A 24,726-nucleotide genomic window follows, 5' to 3' on the forward strand; every position below is an offset into this window, starting at 1 on the left:
ATCAGACAAAATTCTAGGTATTTAAATACTGTCAAAGGGCACTGAAATTATGTGAACTGAACAGCATATGCTGTATAAGAGTAAGTTAATATGTTAAAGGTTTCTTTTCTTTTGGTTCCTCCTCTGTTTGATTAGGGATCCAGGGAGTCGTCGAGGCATACCAGAACTGCCTTCCTAAGATCCAATTATATGGGCCAACCAATGTTGCTCCAATCATCAACAGGATAGCCAAGGTGGCAGCAGGCGATGGCAACATTAAAGATGCTTCAGTGAGTAGCTCTGTGATATACACGGATTTAGCAGATTTTGCTTTTATTCCTCTCACCGAGATTCAAAGATCAGCAGCTTCTGGTTCCCAGTGTTGTTGTAGCACATCTAGATGGCAAAAAACGAAAGATTTTATGATGAATATGATATTACAATTCAGATTTTTCTGTGTTAGATTAGTAGTTTAGTTGTTTGGGTATTTATTTTTGAGATTCTTTACATCTTCTGTAACTTTTATTCAAACAGATAAACTCATTTGGGATGCTAAAGAGCAAAGTCTTACTCTAGTTTTAAATTGTAATGCTACGCAAAAAAATATTTGCAGCTTGAAATTGATTTCACACAAACTTGATCCGCGATATGTGCATCAGCAAAGTTTCTTTTTTAAGTAAGGCAGCAAAGTGGATCAAAAGTAAGTCCTAAAATATAAACCAAAAAATGTAAATCCTGACATAAAAAGGTAGGATTAAGTATCACATTATATAGGGCAATGTCTTTAAGGTTAATGTCCAAAGAAAAATACATAACTGTTTGGACTTTAATCTATGTTATTACAGTTAAATCGATTCTTTGCTAAGGCAGCAGAGTCTGATACAACTTTTTAAATATAACCGTGTTGCTGTGATGGGGAAAAATGAATCACAATTTTTCCATTATCTAGATAGCTTACTCATCTGGGGTATATTTTTCTGAAGAACCCAAAGCAGAGAGACAGAAAATTTCAATTTGAACTATTCAGGAAAAGAGCTTATAACCATTTGTTCTGGTTAATATGTTTTTATGTACTGTTTAATAGTGGAGTGCTTTGTAGTTCAGGGCCACGTTTGGCTGTGGCTGTGTCAAGTCCGCATAATCCCTCAAGAAAACTTGAAAGTCCTCCCTCACATGCCGGGAGGTGTCCTTGTTCAAGAACAAATGGTGGTAAGATCAATGGGGCTAATTTTGACATGAAATAATTTTCTCCCAATTTCTTGCAGAGATACCACATCCTGCTCATCCTCACAGATGGCGTGGTCACAGACATGGCAGACACACGTGAAGCCATTGTCCGAGCGTCCTACCAGCCTCTCTCCATCATCATTGTCGGAGTGGGCAATGCAGATTTCACAGATATGCAGATCCTGGACGGAGACGATGGCATCCTGCGGTCACCGAAGGGCGAGCCTGTCCTCAGGGACATTGTGCAATTCGTCCCTTTCCGAGACTTCAAAACGGTCAGTGGGTCTCTCCATCTGTCGTTTGTTTTCGTCTTTATTTGTTTGCTTTCAAACTGTTCGACATCTGACTGTTGAGCCAAAGAGGATTTTGCACATCTGAACTTTTTTTTTTTTTCCGTGTGATGTCATCAAAACTTTGTAACTTAAAAAGAGTAAACAGGAAGCCAAGCTTCACAACAAAACAAACGCAATCTGCTTTGTGGATTACAACTTTTGAGCAAAGGAGTTTTGCCACATGAACTTGATGGTTGTGTGCAGAATCTTAGCTGTTCTTAGAGTTTCAGTGGTCTTGACCAAGGTTGTTTTGGGGGATCTGCTGCAGCCACTTCCTCCGTTTGGGGGCCACAGAGTACCAGTGACTCCACTGAAGCCTTGGCTCTCCAAACCTTCTCCCTTTACACTTTTACCACTCTATATTTCTCAGTTTTCTCATGTTAATTCTTCTTCTTAATTTTGCTATTCTTTGGGATCACTTTGCCTATCACTGCTGCTCTCTTTTCTGCTTTTTCTGCAACTCCAATATCTGGTTGGTTAGCCATCACCTACTGGATCTAGAAGTCCTGCAAGGTCTTGTGCATTATGTTCGCATTTAATTGTTTGAACAGATAAGTGTGGTGGATTGAGACATCTGGGAATTGAACTCAAGGGCCTCCAGATCTCTGAAGGACTATCAGTTCCTTCCTTCACTCTTAGCTGATTCATTTCCACAGTGTGGAAATGACACAGTAGCTGTGTGTGTGTGGGTGTGTGTGTGTGTGTGTGTGTGTGTGTGTGTGTGTGTGTGTGCGTTGGTATATGTGGTTTAGCAGGACATTTCGTCAGAATACACGCAACACTAGCAGGACATTTTGAATTAACGGGACAGGGGCGGTGTCCTGCTAATTTTGACAAAAATCTAAAAGCGTAGAAAGGTTTCTATTGGTCCAATAACCCCAAAAATGCAAAAAAAACGAGATGTCCGTTTAATACACATAAACCAGATTTTGTGTATAATTTGTGTATCGCCACAGTGCCCCCGGTGGCAACTCTGTGTAATAGCAGGACCTTATGAATATTCACACAAGCTCTTGTTCTGATTGGTTGTCTGCCGGAAGGTCCCGCTAATTACTACAGTGTCTTTCTAATTCACGTCGCTGTTTACACACATGAATTGTGTGTAAATTGCCAACTCTTACACTGGGGATGAGTTGGAAATATGATTACTCTGTGCTATAAGACTGAATATTTTATAAAGGTTAGTTGGATGCCTAAACCCAACCTTTTGTCCAACCTTACATTGGACAAAAGGTGTATGTGGCACCTAAAAATATACAGAAATTAATATATATTTTTGATCAAATATTTTTTATTTAAAATATTATGAATAATACGTGTGTGGAATAAGTGTGTGGATTAAAATAAATATAAACCATAAGAGAGCCATTTTTTTCACCAAACTACTGCTAACAGTTTGTTGATTCTGGTCTGCTCTGCATCCTCAGAACCAGAACCAAGCATTTTGAAGCAGAACTTAGCTTCAGTGCACCATAAATCTTGAATAAACTTACAGAAAACTGCAACACAGCTGAATTCCTTTAAATCAAGGCAACACCCCCCCACCCCCACCCCCAAAAAAACAACAATTTACAGTTGTTTCTAAATCTTAATCATTGGTACATGTATCAATATAATTAATGTATATGATTTTAATTTTGATTTTACTTTGAATTTAATTTCTATGTTTTTCTTTTTTTACGGTAAATGTATGTTAATTTTATCACTTTTTAGTCCTTTGATGTAAAGCACTTTGAACTGCCTTGCAGCTGAAATGTGCTATACAAATAAAATTGACTTGACAGCAGTTTTCAGATCTTGCCAAAGATTCTCCACTGAGTTTATGTCTAGACTTTGACTTTGCCATTCTAACACAGAAATATGTTTTTATTTATACCATTCCATTGTAGATCTGGCTTTATGTTTAGGGTAATTGTCCTGCTGGAAGGTGAACCTCTGCCCCAGCCTCAAGTCTTTTGCAGACTCCAGGTTCAGGAGTGTTCAGGTTTTCTTCCAAGATTTCCCTGTATTTGGCTCAATCCATCTTACAATCAACTCTAACAATCTTCCCTGTCCCTGAAGAAAAGAAGCACCCTCAGAGCATGATGCTGCCACCACCATTTTTGTCAGTGGGGAAGGTGTGTTCAGAGTTATGTGCAGTGTTTGTTCTCCACTACAAATAGTGCTCTGCATTTTTCCCAGAAAGTTAAATTTTGGTCTTGTCTTATCGTTTTTGCTGTATCCCAATATGGCTTCTGGCAAACTGCAAATGGGACTTCTTATAGTTTTCTTTATACAATGGCTTTTCTATTGCCACTCTTCCATAAAACCACATTTTTGCAGTGCATGACTAATAGTTATACTATACTGCATTTCAGAAATATCTCTGCATTTCATCCAGAGCCACCATGAACCTCTTGGCTGTATCTCTGATCAGTGCTCTTCTTGTTCAGCCTGTAAGTTTAGGTGGATGGCCTTTTCTTGGTAGGTTCACAGCTGTGTGATTTGCTCTTTCCATTTCCAGATGATTCGTGGAACAGTACTCTGTGAGATGGCCTAAGCCTGCTTTAAGCTTCTCCACAACTTTATCCCTGACCTGTCTGGTGTGTTCCGTGGACTTCATGATGCTGTTTGTTCCCCAATATTCTCTTAGCCAACTTTTGAGGCAGTCATAGAGGAGTTGAATTTTTTTACCATTTGCAGTCATCAGGCAACTTCTGAAGGCAATTGGCTGCATTCAGGGAAAGGGGGCTGAACACTTTTGCACACCGCACTTTTTAGCTTTTATTTGTAAAAACTGTTATGAATCATGTTTAGTTTTGTTTCTACTTCACAAGTATATACCACTTTGTGTTTGTCTTTCCCATAAAATTCTGTGAAAATATATTTCCAGTTGTGACAAAACTGGAAATTCAAGTTCAAGGGCTATGGATACTTTAGAAAGCCACTGTACAAATAGTAAGGCAAGTCCAATGACAGAACCACAACCGCCACAACCAAGTACCCAGTATAGTGTGAAGAAACATCTGAAGGGAATATAACCTTGAACACACCTCGTTAAAATGGGAAATGCCACACAAAGTGGTAGAAAACGAACAAGCTAAGATCCTGTGGGCCTTCCATATACAGGAAGACAAAATGGGAAAAGCAAACCAACTGAACATGGTGATCATTGAGCAGCAGAGCAAAGCAGTTGTTATGATGTAGCTATCCTGAATGAACAGAAGGTACAGAAAAAAACTAGAGAAATACCAAAGGCTAAAAAACCCCATCATCCTCCTAGAACTTGAGTGGTTGACTTATTTTGGGCTGTCTAGTCCACAATACTAAATTTTGCTCTAGATGGGGTCTGGTGTCCACATGTTAGGCCATTATTTTATGACTTGGTGGTGGTGGAAGATTATAACACATTACAGGTTAGACTCAAGATGTTCAGTGTTTCTTTTGTTGTGTAAGTTTACAAAAGTTAGCAACTGCATATATTTACCATGGTGCTAAACATGGTGATTTAAAATGAATAAGTATTTTTCTGAGAAAAATGTTGTCCACATATCATGTAAAACAATAATTCTTTGTTTTTGGAATCATTAGGTCCCAATCAGCCCATAGATGAATTAATAATGCACTCCATGTGAGAGTTTGGGTCTTAGGAGATTACAAAAAATGTGGAAGGTGAAAGCAACAGTAGTGCTTGTGGTCACTGAAACCCTTGGGGTAATGACCCCTAAACTGGAAGACTGGCTCAAACAAATACCTGGAGATAGATCAGACCTCTTGATACAGAGAAGCACACCTTTGGGAACTGCTAATATACTGTGAAGACCAAGGATCAATGAAGTATTTTTGAATTTGAAAGAAGGGATAACCAGTCATGGAGTAATACAGAATTAGAAATATAAAAATAAAAATCGTTTATTTAAAAAATATTTAAAGTGCCAAAAATATCATGATTATTTATGTTACTGTTAAGACAAAAATTTAAAGATTGATATTTTGTCGTTATCTCAATGTCTCTACTCTGCATACATGCAGATTGTCTAGGTAGTCTAAATTGTCTATTGGCAGGTACATCAGCCAATCTTTTTCTGCAGGTGTTGTGTCTGCCATTAGACAACAGTTTTTGTTTTTATGATATAAAGTGTTTTGAACTGCCCTGCTGCTGAAATGTGCTATACAAATAAACATGATTAATTGATTGAACAGAAATGATTAAAGGAAGTGACAACATTGCTGGTGGGAGATACCATCTAACTGTTGCCTCTTAATTAAAGAAAAATGTATGATAAACTATTTAACTTTGAAATATTGAATGAAAGTTACAAAATATTACTCAAAATTTTCTTGTTCCTGAAAAAAATCAGACCTTGTGTGCTTCAGAAACAAAATGGAATAATCCTTTTGTTGTACCCCTCCTCCTCTGTCAACGTGGTACAATCCGTCAAGTCCAGGTGCAAGCCATTAGTATTAATTGAACTTGTTTCATTTGTTTTGCGTGGAGAAAGAGGTAAGACTCATACAGAATCTCTTAAGACATTTAAGTACATATAGTTTTGTAATTTTGCTGAATGTTGTAGGTTACTTGATGCTTGGATACACCAAAGCATTTGATTTGCAGCATTTTAGCTAGTAATTACCAACCATGTTAGTCAGTGTACCAGAGTTTAAAGGGAAGGTGGCTCACTCCAGAATTAGATAAAACTGTATTTGGTCATTTTCTGTATATCAGTGAGTGATATTATTTCACAGGCACAAATGATCCTAGGTAATAATCATTAGTATTAAGATAATGTTTTAATATTTGAAGATTTTGAGAATCTGTCAATAGAAAGTCAATTATGTAGTACTGTGTACTTCAGTACATTTTCACATACAATAACATCAAATCATATTGTGTACAGCAGGGGTGTCAAACTCAAGGTCTTAAGGGCTGGTGTCCAGCAACTTTTAGATGTGTTTCTGATGCCACATGGCTGGATAAAATGGGGTGGTCATCAACTTGATTGCACTGAGAAGCTAATTCAGTCATATACTTAAGGTGTTTTAGACCAGACAAACATCTAAAAGTTGCAGTACCCTGGCCCTCGAGGCCTGGAGTTTGACACCCCTGGTGTACAGTATCATGTTGTATTCTCTGATCTTTGCAGGAGATGTCAACAACAAGGTCTCAGAGAGCAAACATGATTCCAGTTATTGCTCCTTAGGTGAAGATGAAGGATTTGATGTAAAATACCTCAATTCATTTAAAGGTGAGTTGTGACTATATTATGCACAGGATTCCAGAGTTTATTAAATGATCATTTTTTTTCTTTTGTTTTACTTTTTCACTTTTAAACTATTTTTATACTGCACATTATTAGCATAGATCATGATCGATGATCATTATAATCAGAACATCTTTCTTATTCCGAAGGAGACAAGCAACTGCTCAAAATACAATAGAAGCGTATGTATATAAAATAAAAAAAAAAAAATTCCCTTCTCACCCTCTCTTTCATCCTCTGAGCTTGGGTCCTCTACCAGAGGCCTGGGAGCTTGAGGGTTCTGCGCAGTATCTTGGCTGTGCCTAGAACTGCACATTTCTGGACTGAGATGTCTGATGTTGTTCCTGGGATCTGTTTTAGCCACTGCTCCAGTTTGGGGGTGACTGCCCCGAGGGCCCCGATGACCACTGGCACCACTGTGGTCTTCACCTTCCAGGTCTTTTCCAGTTCCTCTCTGAGGCCCTGGTATTTCTCCAGTTTCTCATGCTCCTTTTTCCTGATGTTGTAGTCACTTGGTATTGCTACATCCACCACAACGGCTTTCCTCTGTTCTTTATCCACCGCTACAATGTCCGGTTGGTTCGCCATTACCATCTTGTCTGTCTGGATCTGGAAGTCCCACAGGATCTTAGCTCGGTCATTCTCCACCACCTTTGGGGGTGTTCCACACTTCGATCTCGGGGCTTCCAGTCTGAACAGATGTTTCTGTACACTATGCCCGCCACTTGGTTATGTCGTTCCATGTATGCTTTCCCTGCCAGCATCTTGCACCCTGCTGTTATGTGCTGGACTGTCTCAGAGGCCTCCTTGCACAACCTACACCTTGGGTCTTGTCTGGTGTGGTAGATCTGAGCCTCTATTGCCCTGGTGTTTAGGGCCTGTTCCTGGGCAGCCAGGATGAGGGCCTCTGTGCTGTCCTTGAGTCCAGCTTTTTCCAGCCATTGGTAGGATTTCCTGATATCAGCCACTTCAGTTATTTGTCGGTGGTACATCCCATGTAGGGGCCTGTCCTCCCATGATGGTTCCTCCAGCACCTCGTCCTCTGTTCCCCATTGCCTGAGACATTCGCTGAGCACATCGTCCGTTGAGGCTTTTTCCCTGATGTATTTATGGATCTTGGATGTTTCATCCTGGACAGTGGTTCTCACACTCACTAGTCCTCTGCCTCCTTCCTTACGGCTTGTGTACAGTCTCAGGGTGCTGGATTTGGGGTGGAACCCTCCATGCATGGTTAGTAGCTTCCAAGTCTTAACATCTGTGGCCTTCATCTCTTCCATTGGCCAGCTAATTATTCCGGCAGGGTATCTGATTACTGGTAAGGCACATATATCCATATATATATATCCATATATCCATGAAAACATGGATATATATATATATATATATATATATATATATATATCCTTCTCATCGTCCGTGGGTGGTCTCTTTCATCCTCTGAGCTTGGGTCCTCTACCAGAGACCTGGGAGCTTGAGGGTTCTGCGCAGTATCTTGGCTGTGCCTAGAACTGGACATTTCTGGACTGAGCTGTCTGATGTTGTTCCTGGGATCTGTTTTAGCCACTGCTCCAGTTTGGGGGTGACTGCCCCGAGGGCCCCGATGACCACAGGCACCACTGTGGTCTTCACCTTCCAGGTCTTTTCCAGTTCCTCTCTGAGGCCCTGGTATTTCTCCAGTTTCTCATGCTCCTTTTTCCTGATGTTGTAGTCACTTGGTATTGCTACATCCACCACAACAACTTTCCTCTGTTCTTTATCCACCACCACAATGTCCGGTTGGTTCTCCATTACCATCTTGTCTATCTGGTTCTGGAAGTCCCGCAAGATCTTAGCTCGGTCATTCTCCACCACCTTTGGGGGTGTTCCCCACTTCGATCTTGGGGCTTCCAGTCCATATTCTGCACAGATGTTTCTGTACACTATGCTCGCCACTTGGTTATGTCGTTACTTGTATGCTTTCCCTGCCAGCATCTTGCACCCTGCTGTTATGTCCTGGACTGTCTCAGGGGCCTCCTTGCACAACCTACACCTTGGGTCTTGTCTGGTGTGGTAGATCTGAGCCTCTATTGCTCTGGTGTTTAGGGCCTGTTCCTGGGCAGCCAGGATGAGGGCCTCTGTGCTGTCCTTGAGTCCAGCTTTTTCCAGCCATTGGTAGGATTTCCTGATATCAGCCACTTCAGTTATTTGTCGGTGGTACATCCCATGTAGGGGCTTGTCCTCCCATGATGGTACCTCTAGCACTTCGTCCTCTGTTCCCCATTGCCTGAGACATTCGCTGAGCACATCGTCTGTTGAGGCTTTGTCCTTGATGTATTTATGGATCTTGGATGTTTCATCCTGGACAGTGGCTCTCACACTTGCTAGTCCTCTGCCTCCTTCCTTACGGCTTGTGTACAGTCTCAGGGTGCTTGATTTGGGGTGGAACCCTCCATGCATGGTTAGTAGCTTCCAAGTCTTAATATCCGTGGCCTTTATCTCTTCCATTGGCCAGCTAATTATTCCAGCAGGGTATCTGATTACTGGTAAGGCATAGGTGTTTATTGCATGGATCTTGTTCTTGCCATTGAGCTGGCTTCTCAGGACTTGCCTTATTCATTGGAGGTATTTGACTGTGGCTCCTTTCCTTGTGACCTCATCGAGGTTGCCATTTGCTTGTGGTATTCCCAGGTACTTGTAACTGTCCTCAACAAATATATGGAGGACTGAGTTTTGAAATTACAAGTACAAAATAATGAGTTGCATTCAGTTGACAAAAAATGTTTAAGTAACCACAGAAAGACATCCAATTAGATCAATTAACTGATTTTGAAAAATGTTAATTTCAATTGCTACTATTTGATATATCTGCATTGTTTAAAGTTTATCCTACTTATTATGTGTACCTACAGGTTGGGGTGTGTTCAAAAAGCAGATTTCCTTATTGAGTACAGAGAAGTCATAAGTAGAAAGGAACAAGAAAACCGACTGAAAGTTTACCATGATACACTCGAGGTTCTTATGTTTGATTTCAACTTCAATGGACAAAAGCTTTGGTATGCGACTGTTTCAAGGTTGTTGTGTTTTTATTTTACATCTAAATACAGTGATGTAAACATTTTCAGCTTCATCAGTAAAAGTAGTTTTAGTTGGTAGAGGAATATCCTTCTGACATGCAAATGTAACGCTAATTAAGGCTAGGCGCCTGACTACGGCCAAATATAACAAATGGCGCTCGGATAGATTCGGCTATGGAGCCCGTGGGTGTGAATAAAATACCATTAAACAAAAGTATGTTTAAATTATTGTATTCAACTTGTTTTTTTCTTTCATATATATATATATATAAAGATATGCAATAATAATAATATTTATAATAACAGTGATTTTCTATAATATAACCAAAACACAACAAGGAAAAAAAAAAAAAAAAAAACACTCGGCAACAAAAAAACAATAAACCCTGATGTCACCCAAGAGTTTCTATTTTGGTCCATTCATGAATCCAAAGTGATTAATAGTCCATCAGTCAATATTTGATTGTTTTTTTTCCTTTTTGTCCATGATCCAGAGCAAATAGGTCCAGAATGAAAAAACAGCTTGGTTCATTTAAATCCTACCGCGAAGCTGCGGTGATCCGGTAGCTCGCCATCCTGACGTGACACAGGGGGTGGGAAAAAACCTGACCTAAACAAGGTCATGAATAAAAATAAAACAAATTAGCTGTCATGTTTAAACATTGTTAAACTGTTATCCAAAATAAAGAAACATTCAACAATTACTAAAAAATAAACAAATAACTATATTCCATAGAGTGTTTTCTCATGAATTTTTCAAATGAATTTCCAATTAAAGATCGCGATCAAATTCAAAGTTACATAAAGATTCAAATCAAGGGTATAGACCTTATTAAAGTTACCGGTCAAAGGTACAAATCAAATTAAAGTTACCGGTACAGATCAAATTAAAGTTACCGGTACAGATCAAATTAAAGTGCACTTTCACATTACATCTAAGTTTAATTGACACAGTCAATTAAACCTAATTGACTTCCATATCGTTTCAATAAACAATTGTTTTTTTTTTCATTTTATTTCGTTGCGCAACTCCCTAATAAAAAACAAATGACCAAGCCCAGAGTTCTATAGGCCGTTAGCAAAAATCAATCAATAAAAAAAATAACTAAAACTGTCCTAAAAGGACGAATCTACAAAAATCAAAAGGCCTATTTAATATTTTAACAATATATAATCTATTCGGCCACAAAATTAACAAAGAAAATGCCCTTTTAAATCAATAAATAAACGTTTCAGTCGTTAATGCACAGATTAAGTGGGCGTGTCGCCACCGCATTTCTATTTCCAAAGAAAACAAAGTACGTAAATTAAACGGCTCACCGTCGAGCGGTCGACAGGAAACACCCAATTTAATCCTTCGGCCGTTTTAGTAAGCCTCGATCCAGCCGTATTCTTCTATAAGTTTAGAAGACGCCGAGACGAGCAGCTGGCCACAGCGACAGCAGCAACAGCAATTTAGATCCGAGTCACCTGTGACCCGGAACTTAAAGGGTGCTGTCAGTTTGACCCGCCAAAATAAAATACGGGTTTCTTATTTTGTGCAGGTTACACCCTCCCCTCCTGATCCCATGTACGTCCTCGTACATGTACCAGGCTGGCAGCAAATAGGTTGCTGACTGGAGTACGGAGCAATTAACTGTTGTTCTTCATCTTCTTGGAGGGCGAAGGAGAAAGCAGAGCTCAAACCGTGGAGCAAAGCCTGAATGCTTTTCAGTAATGGTTTGCCAGGTTTAGTGTACTGCAGTCGATCAGGTGGATTTCTTGTGCGGCTGGAACGTCTCAGAGGTTGGTCCTCAGTGTCCAGAGATACTGAATCTACTGGTGAGTGAGGTTCTTCAGCATGGCTGGAAATGTCAGGTACATCAGGTTCTTGTGTGTCAAGTCCTGCATTGTCAGACTCTGGAGTATCAGGATCTGGAGAGAGTCTTCCTTCAACTCTGGAGACTTCAGCAGGATTGATTTGTTCAGAGTCAATTTCAGTTTCCTCACTGTCTACTGCTAGTTGTTCCTCTTTAACAGTCATAGGTTCCCCTTCCACAGGTTTGGGTTCATCATCCTCAGCATCACTGTCCTCTTCAGTTACAGGTACTGGAGATTGTGTGACGGGAACAACCTGTTCAGTGCTTGGGACAGACTGCTCGACAGGAGGCAGGTCAATATCAATTGTAAATTTGACAGGTTCAACAGATGATGGAATGTACAGAGGTGGATCAATTAGTTCATCCTCTGATGGATCCTCTTCATCATCGGCAGATACTGGAGAAGACACAGGAGATTTCTTTTTATCTCTGGTAGGCATTTCTTCCTCAGGAACAGGTAAGTATCCACATGGTAATAAAAGGTCTCGATGCAGGGTTCTTAGTGGTTTGTTCTGGCCTTCCGGTCTGACTGTGTACACAGGAAGATTGCCGGCTTTCTTCACCACAATATACACAGACGACTCCCACTTATCTGCGAGTTTGTGCTTCCCCCTTAGTCGCACGTTCCTTACTAGAACTCTGTCTCCAACATTTAGTTCTGATGCAGTAACTTTCTGGTCAAATCGGGTTTTGTTACGCTGCATCACTTTAGCTGAGTTCTTACTGGCCAGTTTGTAACTTTCCTCCAGGTGGGACTTTAACTTTTGCACATACTGTGTGTGGGAACAAAATCCATCCTCATTTAATGGCAGTCCAAAGGCTAAATCCACCGGTAGGCGGGGTTGGCGTCCAAACATCAGCTCATATGGTGAGTATCCTGTAACATCGTTTTTTGTGCAGTTGTAAGCATGCACTAGTGGTTTTACGAAATCCGTCCAATGAGTTTTTTCTTTTTCAGTTAGTGTTCCTAACATGTCCAGCAGTGTTCGATTAAAACGTTCAACAGGATTTCCTCTTGGATGGTATGGAGTGGTTCTTATTTTGTGAATGTTGGCCATTTTACAGAGTTCTCGGATGGTTCGTGATTCAAAATCTGGGCCCTGATCACTGTGCAGCTTTTCTGGAATGCCGTAATGCATAAGGAAATTATCCCACAAACACTTAGCAACGGTCTTAGCTTTTTGGTTTGGAGTAGGCACAGCAATGGCATACTTTGTAAAGTGGTCTGTAATGACAAGGATGTCTTTGATTCTGCGATCCGGTTCTACAGAGAGGAAATCCATACACACCAACTCCAAAGGATGAGTGGTTTTGATGTTGACCAAAGGTGCAGCTCGTTCAGGCAATGATTTGCGTCTCACACATCTTTCACAGGTTCTAACTTTATTGACAACATCAATGAACATCCTGGGCCAGTAGAAACGGGAACGGACCAAGTCTAGAGTTCTGTCAATTCCCATATGACCCATTTGGTTATGCAGTTGGTGCAGCACAACAGCTCGATACTCCTCAGGTAATACTAGTTGGCATCTGGATTCACTTCCCACTTGTCTCCTCCTAATGAGAAGGTTGTTTTGGAGCTCCATTTTGTTTACTTCTCGGAGTAGAAGAGGCAGTTCAGGAAGTTCTTCCTTCACCGATGGTGATGGTGACTCTCCTCGTTCCAGCTGAGCTATGACATGGCGGATAACAGGGTCGTCACGCTGCTTGGCTGCAATGTCATCTGCTGAGAATCGAGGAAGTGAAGGGGAGCTGAACTGTTCATCGTCAGTAAAACTGTCAGGAAGACTGTTGACGTGGGTTGACATAGACAACACCAGAGCATGGTCAAGATGTACATCTGAGCTGTACACCAGGTGACGAGCACAAACTGCTTCGATGGTGTGCTGATCAATGGAGACATAATCTGGTTCGTTGAGGTGTTGCTGGGCAAATTTTAGGACTCGCTCATGTTCCTTCCTGGAGGTAGGATCATCAGACAGCTCACCGTGAGGTCGTCGAGACAATCCATCAGCATCCATGTTCTGCTTCCCAGCTCTGTAAATGATCTTGAATGTGAAAGTAGACAAAGCTGAAAGCCATCTGTAACTGGTAGCATCGAGTTTTGCTGAGGATAACAGATAAGTTAGTGGATTGCTGTCTGTGACAACTGTGAACTGAGCACCGTAGAGATAATCATTAAATTTCTCCGTCACTGCCCATTTCAGAGCGAGAAACTCCAATTTATGAGCAGGGTACTTTGACTCACTCCGCGAGAGACCTCTGCTGGCATATGCCACAACCCTGTTCTTTCCGTCCTGCTCCTGATACAACACCGCACCAAGACCGGTGGAGCTGGCGTCGGTGTGGAGTGTGTAGGGCTTTTGTGGATCAGCAAATGCCAGTACAGGAGCAGAAGTTAGTTTCTCGATGATGGTTTCAAAAGCCTGCTGGCACACTGGTGTCCACCGTCCTCCAAATGGTGCTTTGGGGTTCAAGTAATTCTCTGGTTTTACAGTTGGTCTCAATTTCTTCTGGGATGGTGGATAACCAGCAGTCAGGTCATGCAGTGGCTTAACTATGGCTGAATATCCTTGGACGAAACGGCGGTAATATCCAGAGAAACCGAGAAAAGACCTCAGCTCTTTCAGGTTTTTGGGCACTGGCCAGGAGGTGAGTGTTTTGATCTTATCAGGATCTGTCTCAACACCATTCTGGGACACTACATGTCCCAGATATTTCACAGATGTTTGGAAAAAAACACATTTCTCGACTGACAACTTCAACCCAAAGTCCTTAAGTTTGTTGAGAACTTTCATCAGGCGTTCTTCATGTTCCTCCAAGGTAGGTGCAAAGATGATCAAATCATCGATGAAAACCAAAACTTCTTTTAGATTTAACTCTCCCATGCATCTTTCCATCAACCTTTGGAATGTGCTTGGGGCATTGGTGACCCCTTGTGGCATGCGGTTGAATTCCCAAAACCCCAATGGACATACAAAGGCAGTTTTAGATTTATCCTTTTCCTCCATCTCAATCTGATAATAGCCCGACTTAAGGTCTAACACAGTGAACCACTTTGATCCAGAAAGGGCAGAAAATGCATCTTCAAGCTTGGGTAGAGCATAGGCGTCCTTTATTGTTTGAAGATTTAGCTTCCTGTAGTCGATACAGAGACGTACACTGCCATTCTTCTTGCGAACAACCACAATTGGAGAAGCAAATGGCGAATCAGACTCGCGTATTACTCCAGAATCAGAAAGCTCTTGCAAATGCTTTCTTACAGCGTCAACATCCTGAGGGTGGATTGGTCTTGGCCTTTGTTTGAAAGGAGTGGGATCGGACAACTTGATTTGATGTTTAACTTTATCTGTCCGGCCGAAGTCCAGGTCATGCTTTGCAAACACCTCAGGAATACTGTTGAGTTTTTGAATGATTCGCTGCTTCCATTCTGGGGATAAAGGTGAGTCTCCAAAGTTGTATTGTGGTTGAGATGGTTGTAACAACTCTGTAGACTGAGTTGAATTTTGGACTGTTTGCTCTTGTGAGATCACACTCTGGAAAGTGCTGATTTCTGCTATGACTGCTCGTGCTGGAATGTGAATCTCATGGTCAGACTCATTGCTTACAACAACTGGCAGATGACAAGGCCGGTGTTGAGGCAAGTCAATGAGGCAGGTTTTTACCATGAGCCCACCAGGGAGGGCATAGGAACTTGGATGTTCGAGGAGGACTTGTTTTTCTTCCTGCCACCATCTTGCTGCTAAACACCCTTCTACAACTGTGGTTTGTCCAGCAGTAATAACTTGAGGCTGACTAGACTGCAGGGTGACAGTTGCAGTAAGTTCATTCGAACTCTGGGCATAGCGGTGTTGGAGGATCTTATACACTGCTATATAACCAGAGCCTGTAGGTTGAAATGACTCATCAGGATGAGTAGCAAAATGTTTGCTGTAAGCAACATCTAAGGTGTTGGTGCCAATGAGAATCAGATGTTGAGCTGGTTTATTATCAGGCACAACAAGAGCAAGTGTGTCGACTTCCACAGGTAAACCAAAAAATTCAGGCTGGAAGGTCATGTTGATCTCTACATATCCCAGATAAGGCACTGCTTGTCCATTTGCTCCTTCTATTTCCAACAGGTTGTTTATTGATTTGATTTCATGATCCCTGAGGTAAGTATTGTAGAAGGAGTAGGGGATAGTGGTAACCTGTGAGCCGGAATCAAGGAGGCAGTTGAACTGATCTCCTTTTATTTTAACTTGACCTGTGCTCTTTGTGCCGACAAGACCTCGTGGCAGTGTTCTTATTTCACGTTCTTTGGGACTGTTCATATACACAGCTTCTGTGTGTCCCACTACAGAAGCTGTTTCTAGTTTAATGACGTTGAATTCTTGGCATCCCACGCTTGTTGCTTTTGGCGTAACAGTTTCTTTTTCTGCTCAACAAGACTGGGGTTTGCTTTATTTGTGCAGGAGGAGGAAAGATGGCCATCTTCTCCACACTTAAAACAGTACCAAGGCTTGGGCTTGGTTTTTAACTGAGGTGAAGAAGAATGGGATTTGTTCTCTCTTGACACGGACTTGAATTCAGCTGGACTCTTCCTGGACAGAAGTTGAGACATTTGCTGCTGTAGTTTCTGAAGTTGTTTTTTCATCTCCTTGAGCTCTTCATTGGACGTATAATGTCCACAAGAACAGGCACTTTGGGACTGGATGTGAACTTTCTGTTTGGACGTTCCAATGTGCTTTTTCATAAGTGACTCTTTAGCATGTTGTCTATCTTCTTCTGTCCTGAGTAACAACAACAAATCAGAAAAAGATGGTGGGTTGTCTTTCTTTTGTTCCAGCTGTAACTTTGTGATGACAGTGTTATCCCAACACCCACGACAAAACTGTTTGAGTAGATGTTTATTAATGTCAGCAGGTGATATTCCTCCTTGCTTCACAACAGTGTTGAGAGTGAGCAGAAGTCTTTGAAGGTAAGTGGATGGTCGTTCTCCTGGATTCTGCAGAATGTTTAAGTATTGTGCATACAATTCTTCACCATCCTGCACTGTTCCAAAGGCAGAATCTAGTATGTTTAGCAAAACTGTTGGTACTGTGTTGGGGCTCAAACCTTTGACCAAATCAGCTGCAGGTGATGACAGGCTCTCTGTGATTCGTCTGGTGACGTGTAGCGCAGAAAGACTGGGGTCAGCAAGCAGAGACTCAATCTGGGAGCGCCAGGACTCAAAATCAGCTTCATTACTCGGCTTAGGAAGCCTTCCTGAAAAGGTACGGAGACGAAGTGAGGTTGGACCAGTCAAATCAGTATTTCGAACCACATGTTCAACAACAACCCGTTGTATTTGAGGTGGATTGAGATCATTGGTGGAAAGCGACAGTCCTGGAGCTGGTCCAGTTTGCTTTCGACGAGGTCGTGCTCCCTGGTCCGAGGAGGAATGAGCAGGAGGAAGGGAGGATAATGACCCTGGTCGCACTGGCTGTGCAGCAGTGAATTTATCCACTTCCTCTTCCTGTTTTACTCCATCCTCTTCCTCATCATCGTCATAGTCATCATCATCATCATCATCAAAATTTTCATCTGCTCCTGATGCATGCAAATGTTGGCCTATCTGGCTCATTACTGTCTTCAGAACATCTTCAAAACGATGGCCGCTTTGATCAGCAATTTTCTTAAGTTCATTGATGTAGTTAGGCTGATGGCTGCTGCTGCTGTCCTCTGTGGCTGCGTACTCAAGTGCCAAAGCAGTGACACGGAACACACGGTCAGTATTTGTTTGAGAGGAATAAGTATAAGGTAGAAGCGGTTGTAACGCGGAAAAAGCAGCTAAATCCGCAAACTCAACGATCAGGTTTTTAAAAAAAGTGCTTGAGGAATCAGTTACATACAAAGTGCGATTAAGTTTGCCATAGCTACTCAAGCAATCAAGTATTTCTTCATCGGCTTTGGTATTAGTAGCACCAGTAATCATCACTGACTGTGATATATTTATACCAGATTGTGCAACAAGATCCATCATGTCTGTTTTTTTATTAATTATTATTAATTATTCTTTATTTTGTATATTTTACCTTTTAGAAAAGTTGATTAGTTTGAATATTAGAATTTTCTATTCCCAAGACTGAAATAAATGTTCAAAAATGATAAATATTCACACACACAAGCTCCTGGCTAGCTCGCCACGTGTAACGCTAATTAAGGCTAGGCGCCTGACTACGGCCAAATATAACAAATGGCGCTCGGATAGATTCGGCTATGGAGCCCGTGGGTGTGAATAAAATACCATTAAACAAAAGTATGTTTAAATTATTGTATTCAACTTGTTTTTTTCTTTCATATATATATATATATAAAGATATGCAATAATAATAATATTTATAATAACAGTGATTTTCTATAATATAACCAAAACACAACAAGGAAAAAAAAAAAAAAAAACACTCGGCAACAAAAAAACAATAAACCCTGATGTCACCCAAGAGTTTCTATTTTGGTCCATTCATGAATCCAAAGTGATTAATAGTCCATCAGTCAATATTTGATTGTTTTTTTTCCTTTTTGTCCATGATCCAGAGCAAATAGGTCCAGAATGAAAAAACAGCTTGGTTCATTTAAATCCTACCGCGAAGCTGCGGTGATCCGGTAGCTCGCCATCCTGACGTGACACAGGGGGTGGGAAAAAACCTGACCTAAACAAGGTCATGAATAAAAATAAAACAAATTAGCTGTCATGTTTAAACATTGTTAAACTGTTATCCAAAATAAAGAAACATTCAACAATTACTAAAAAATAAACAAATAACTATATTCCATAGAGTGTTTTCTCATGAATTTTTCAAATGAATTTCCAATTAAAGATCGCGATCAAATTCAAAGTTACATAAAGATTCAAATCAAGGGTATAGACCTTATTAAAGTTACCGGTCAAAGGTACAAATCAAATTAAAGTTACCGGTACAGATCAAATTAAAGTTACCGGTACAGATCAAATTAAAGTGCACTTTCACATTACATCTAAGTTTAATTGACACAGTCAATTAAACCTAATTGACTTCCATATCGTTTCAATAAACAATTGTTTTTTTTTTCATTTTATTTCGTTGCGCAACTCCCTAATAAAAAACAAATGACCAAGCCCAGAGTTCTATAGGCCGTTAGCAAAAATCAATCAATAAAAAAAATAACTAAAACTGTCCTAAAAGGACGAATCTACAAAAATCAAAAGGCCTATTTAATATTTTAACAATATATAATCTATTCGGCCACAAAATTAACAAAGAAAATGCCCTTTTAAATCAATAAATAAACGTTTCAGTCGTTAATGCACAGATTAAGTGGGCGTGTCGCCACCGCATTTCTATTTTCAAAGAAAACAAAGTACGTAAATTAAACGGCTCACCGTCGAGCGGTCGACAGGAAACACCCAATTTAATCCTTCGGCCGTTTTAGTAAGCCTCGATCCAGCCGTATTCTTCTATAAGTTTAGAAGACGCCGAGACGAGCAGCTGGCCACAGCGACAGCAGCAACAGCAATTTAGATCCGAGTCACCTGTGACCCGGAACTTAAAGGGTGCTGTCAGTTTGACCCGCCAAAATAAAATACGGGTTTCTTATTTTGTGCAGGTTACACAAACACCAAATATGCAAAATCCTTTCCCTTGCATGGTATAATTATTCTTATTTTCATACTTAATATTTTAGTGTTGATGTTGCCAGAGAGGATGGATGATTGGGGAGGCTGGTAAATGATCAGATGAACCCAAACAGCAAAATGAAAGTTAAAAGAGTGGATGGAAGACCTCATCTGTTTATTTGCACTCAAATATATTGGTCCAGGGGAAGAAATCACTTATAATTATGGTGATTTTGACTGGCCATGGAGAAGAAAGGTGCTTATAAGTGTGAAAATACTATCAAAAATCATTCAAGTAGCACTGAAGACATATTTGAAGGATATGTCAAGTTGTAGTACAGGGTTTCATTATAGTTGAAAACAAGAAGTGGACAGGCACATACAGTAGGTGGACTTCATTTTTCTATTGAGAAGTATGGACTCATTCAGTGTACATCCCTTCATTTCAGATTTCCAAAGATGAACTGTCAGGTTGGTGATGTGGACGCATGCGGATCCTGTTCAACCAACCCTCCAGAGGTAATTTTGGTCTCCAATGACCAACTTACTCTCTAAAATAAAGTAATTGAAATGATATTAAGTATTGTTCAAACACACATGTGTTGTGTAATATTAGATATGTTAGCTGCATAAAAAGGGAGGACTGCGTTTTGAAATTACAAGTATAGAAGAATGAAAATTACATTTAGAAGCGCACATACACACAGGTCCTGTGTAATACTCAAAATGTAAGGTGCAGGAATAAGGAGGACTGAGTTTTGAAATTACAAGTACAGAAGAATGAAAGTTACATTGAGAAGCACGCATACACACAGGTTCTGTGTAATACTCAAAATGTAAGGTGCAGGAATAGGAAGGACTGTTTTCTATATTGGGAACAAACATTTAGTGAGTGTTCTTTACATTTCAGATTTCCAAAGATGAACTGTGTCAGGCTGGTGACATGGATGCATGTGGATTCTGTTCAACCAACCCTCCTGAGGTAATTTTGGTCTCCAATGACCAACTTATTCTCTAAATTAAAGTAATTGAAATGACATTACGTAGAGTACAAACACATAGGTGTTGTGTAGTACTAGATTTGTTGGTTGCATAAAAAGGGAGGACTGAGTTTTCAAATTACAAGTATAGAAGAATGAAAATTACATTTAGAAGTGCACATTTTGGTCTCCAACGACCAACTTTTTCTCTAAAATAAAGTAATTGAAATGATATGAAGTACTGTTCAAACACACATGTGTTGTATAATCCTACATATGTTGGCTGCATAAAAGTGGAGGACTGGCTTTTGAAATTACAAGTATAGAAGACTGAAAGTTACATTGAGAAGCGCACATACACACAGGTCCTGTGTAATACTCAAAATGTAAGGTGCAGGAATAAGGAGGACTGAGTTTTGAAATTACAAGTACAGAAGAATGAAAGTTACATTGAGAAGCACGCATACACACAGGTCCTGTGTAATACTCAAAATGTAAGGTGCAGGAATAGGGAGGACTGAGTTTTGAAATTACAAGTACAGCAGAATGAAAGTTACATTGAAAAGCATGCATACACACAGGTCCTGTGTAATACTCAAAATGTAAGGTGCAGGAATAGGGAGGACTGAGTTTTGAAATTACAAGTACAGCAGAATGAAAGTTACATTGAAAAGCATGCATACACACAGGTCCTGTGTAATACTCAAAATGTAATGTGCAGGAATAGGGAGGACTGAGTTTTGAAATTACAAGTACAGAAGAATGAAAGTTACATTGAGAAGCACGCATACACACAGGTCCTGTGTAATACTCAATATGTAAGCTGCAGGAATAGGGAGGACTGCTTTCTACATTGGGAACAAACTCACATTTAGTGAGTGTTCTTTACATTTCAGATTTCAACCAACCCTCCAGAGGTAATTTTGGTCTCCAACGACCAACTTATTTTCTAAGATAAAGTCTTTGAAATTATATTGAGTACCAGTGGTCCCCAACCTTTTTATCACCGCGGACCGGTCAAGACTTGGCAATTTTTCTGAGGCTCGGGTTCTTTTTTTACCCTTAATTTCCCCTTACAGCAATCTTAGAACGTTGCTCACGATAATTGTAACTGTTCATCCTGCCATCTGTGGCATGATCGCATCCAGTCGTTGGAACATTGGGACTGCTCTGATCTAAAATCAGGCATATTCTAGCAACTTGTAGGGTTTTTACTTGATTGGGAGCTAGAACTCAACCTGTTGAACTTGACAGGTAGCCAATCAGAAAGCGCGGTGACGTAGCTCATGGAGGGGAATCCCAAAGAGCTGAGCAGACATGCACAAATGAGTCCGGTGGACATCGAAGATATGTGGAAATGGCATGAATGTTTATTCAGCATTTCGTACAAAGAATATCCATAGAAATGATGAGGAGTGGAGTTGGAGCAAAATTGCTACCACAGTTGATAAACCCGGTAACTTTTCAGCTATCCATTAAATTAACGTGACATTATTTTGTACTAAAGCCTGCTCACATGGCAAGATTTGCTCCTGTTATGTGGCTGGACACACGAACCTGTTGTACTTTTATCAGCTCTGTGGTCACAGAAGTTTGGAAAATCGTCTGAATCCTAAAATCATGCCGTGTGAACCAGACTTAAGACTTACAAGCTCTATTTCTCTCGTCTCGATAACTGCCATAATGCTCTCAGACTCTGGTCGCTCTGGCAACGTTCACACATCCCTTCAAAATAAGATTTGAATATGCCACAAAAACGAACATTTATTTTCATGAAAATTTTAACTCACAACTATAAATTAATGGGAGTCCTGAGCTTGTTTCTCTGCAATGAGATGATCCCACCTGGGAAACGATGACACCCAATGCAGAGGGTGCTTGGTGTGTAATGGCAAAGCAGTTTGAAGCTTCATTGCCTCATTAGTAAGCCAGTGCATATTATGCAGAGTGGGCTTGGAACATGGGAGTCACCTACAGGTTCAGGATAAATCCACTCTCCTGTCTGTGGTCTTTCTCCGCTTTTCCAAAGAAACTTTCCAAAGACATCGCTTTCTTACTCATTGTGGGCTCAATGTTGCCGCACAAGACGTAACCGAGAGAATCCAGTTAAAGGGTTTTCAAAATAATGGATCCTCCAGACTCAGACAATACGTAACATGTAAATATTTTTCTTGTGCGACCCAGTACCAATTGGTCCACAGACTCGTACTACTCCGCGGTCCTGTGGTTGGGGATGACTGTTAAGTACGGTTCAAACACACAGGTCTTGTGTAATACTTGATATGTAAGCCACATAAAAAGGGAGGACTGAGTTTTGAAATTACATGTACAAAAGAATGAAAGTTACATTTAGAAGCGCTCATACACACAGGTCCTGTGTAATACTCAAAATGTAAGGGGAAGGAATAAGGAGGACTACGTTTTGAAATTACAAGTACAGAAGAATGAAAGTTGCATAAAGAAGCGCTCATACACACAGGTCCTGTGTAATACTCAAAATGTAATGGGCAGGAATAGGGAGGACTGTTTTCTAAATTGGGAACAAACTCATATTCAGTAAGTGTTCTTTACATTTCAGATTTCCAAAGATGAACCGTGTCAGGTTGGTGACGTGAATTCATGCGGATCCTGTTCAACCAACCCTCATGAGGTAATTTTGGTCTCCAACGACCAACTTATTTTCTAAAATAGAGTTTTTGATATGATATTAAGTACTGTTCAAACACACAAGTCTTGTGTAACACTTGATATGTAAGCTGCATAAAAGGGGGGAACTGAGGTTTGAAATTACACATATAAAAGAATGAAAGCTACATTTAGAAGCGCACATACACACAGGTCCTGTGTAATACTCAAAATGTAAGGTGCAGGAATAAGGAGGACTGAGTTTTGAAATTACTAGTACAGAAGAATGAAAGGTACATTGAGAAGCATGCATACAAAAAGGTCTTGTGTAATGCTCATCAGGTATGTTGCAGAAATTTCAAAAACTGAGTTTTGAAATTACAGGTAGAAAAGAATGAAAATTACTTTTAGAAGCGCACATACACACAAGTCCTGTGTAATACTCAAAATGTAAGGTGCAGGAATAAGGAGGACTGAGTTTTGAAATTACTAGTACAGAAGAATGAAAGGTACATTGAGAAGCATGCATACAAAAAGGTCTTGTGTAATGCTCATCAGGTATGTTGCAGAAATTTCAAAAACTGAGTTTTGAAATTACAGGTAGAAAAGAATGAAAATTACTTTTAGAAGCGCACATACACACAAGTCCTGTGTAATACTCAAAATGTAAGGTGCAGGAATAGGGAGGACTGAGTATTGAAATTACAAGTAAAGAAGAATGAAAGTCACATTTAGGAGGGCACATACACACAGGTCTTTTGTAATGCTCATCATGTAAGTTGCAGAAATTTGGAAAACTGAGTTTTGACATTACTAGTAGAAAAGATAGAAAATTACACTTAGAAACGCACATACACACAGGTCCTGTGTAATACTCAAAATGTAAGGTGCAGAAATAGGGAGGACTGTTTTCTACATTTTCAACAAACTCACATTTATTGAGTGTTCTTTACATTTCAAATTTCCAAAGATGAACTGTGTCAGGTTGGTGACATGGATGTATGCGGATCCTGTTCAACCAACCCTCCTGAGGTAATTTTGCTCTCCAACAACCAACTTAGATTCTTATATAAAGTCACTAAAATAATATGAAGTACTCTTCAAACACACAGGTCTTGTATAATACTTATCATGTAAGATGTAGAAATGTGGAAGACTGAGTTTTGAAATTAGAGGTAGAAAAGAATGAAAGTTAAATTTAGATGCACACAGACACATGGATCCTGTGTAATACTCAACTTGACAGGTTCATACATTAGGTAGACATTGTTTATTTTAATTTTTTTTTAGAAACAATCATTCAGTATTCATATACTGATATAAATTTGTTATCAAAGAATTACTGATTACACTTTAAAAATTAGGTATCTTCATGTTATTAAAGGTAAGTTTAAACAGTAATGATTTCTTAGTTAATGTCAAGTTGTCATAACAAAGACATTTTGAATAATGTCAACTTTGTATTAAAAGTGTCATAATTTACCGAATGACGCTTTATGACAACAGTCATAAATATTCATGAAGGCTTATTCATGTTCATGACATGTGTTGTCATGTTTATGACAGTGTCATGACAGTCTTATTCACCCCCCTTCAAATAAAGTGTTACCGAAATATTCTTGCTGAAATGCTTTCAATGTATACAAAATATGTTTTTAATCAACAGGTCTGTCCAGAACAAAGTTCAAGTGAGGTGACATCATCAGAAGAGGAGTATGTTCCTGATTCCCTAGATGATTCAGACATCTCATGGGATGACAGATGCACTGCACAGAAATATGGACCAGTTATAGTCCATATTTCCATGTTTGGA

At 40.0% G+C, this 24,726-nt stretch overlaps 2 protein-coding genes and 2 long non-coding RNA genes across 6 annotated transcripts in view; 2 read left to right on the forward strand and 2 right to left on the reverse strand.

The window, feature by feature from the left end:
* Positions 1-24,726, forward strand: part of cpne7 (copine VII) — a 64,559-nt gene that overhangs the window by 35,591 nt on the left and 4,242 nt on the right. Inside the window, exons 13-14 of the mRNA XM_088004296.1 lie at positions 136-269; positions 1,245-1,481. Coding sequence (XP_087860422.1) covers positions 136-269; positions 1,245-1,481 — 371 coding nt within the window. The remainder of the gene's footprint in view (positions 1-135; positions 270-1,244; positions 1,482-24,726) is intronic.
* Positions 2,232-24,726, forward strand: LOC148160214 (uncharacterized). Of its 3 annotated transcripts, XR_015762513.1 has the most exons (6): positions 2,232-6,763; positions 19,758-19,827; positions 20,219-20,290; positions 22,867-22,938; positions 23,884-23,945; positions 24,580-24,726. It is a non-coding gene; the product is annotated as an uncharacterized LOC148160214 (long non-coding RNA). The 3 variants fall into 3 exon arrangements; XR_015762512.1 differs by having other exon boundaries at positions 22,867-23,945; XR_015762511.1 differs by lacking the exon at positions 24,580-24,726 and having other exon boundaries at positions 22,867-24,104.
* LOC148160215 (uncharacterized) lies at positions 10,047-12,383 on the reverse strand. Its single transcript, XM_088004295.1, has 2 exons — positions 11,152-12,383; positions 10,047-10,441 (listed from the first exon to the last, which is right to left on the reverse strand). Exon 1 carries the CDS (start codon positions 12,128-12,130, stop codon positions 11,363-11,365), a length of 768 nt encoding a protein of 255 aa, XP_087860421.1. The 5' UTR covers positions 12,131-12,383; the 3' UTR covers positions 10,047-10,441; positions 11,152-11,362.
* LOC106912893 (uncharacterized) lies at positions 17,972-19,290 on the reverse strand. Its single transcript, XR_015762514.1, has 2 exons — positions 19,075-19,290; positions 17,972-18,364 (listed from the first exon to the last, which is right to left on the reverse strand). It is a non-coding gene; the product is annotated as an uncharacterized LOC106912893 (long non-coding RNA).

Source organism: Poecilia mexicana, unplaced genomic scaffold (assembly GCF_051168715.1).
Source record: "Poecilia mexicana isolate PSO_F unplaced genomic scaffold, ASM5116871v1 scaffold_3, whole genome shotgun sequence".
NCBI lineage: Eukaryota > Metazoa > Chordata > Actinopteri > Cyprinodontiformes > Poeciliidae > Poecilia > Poecilia mexicana.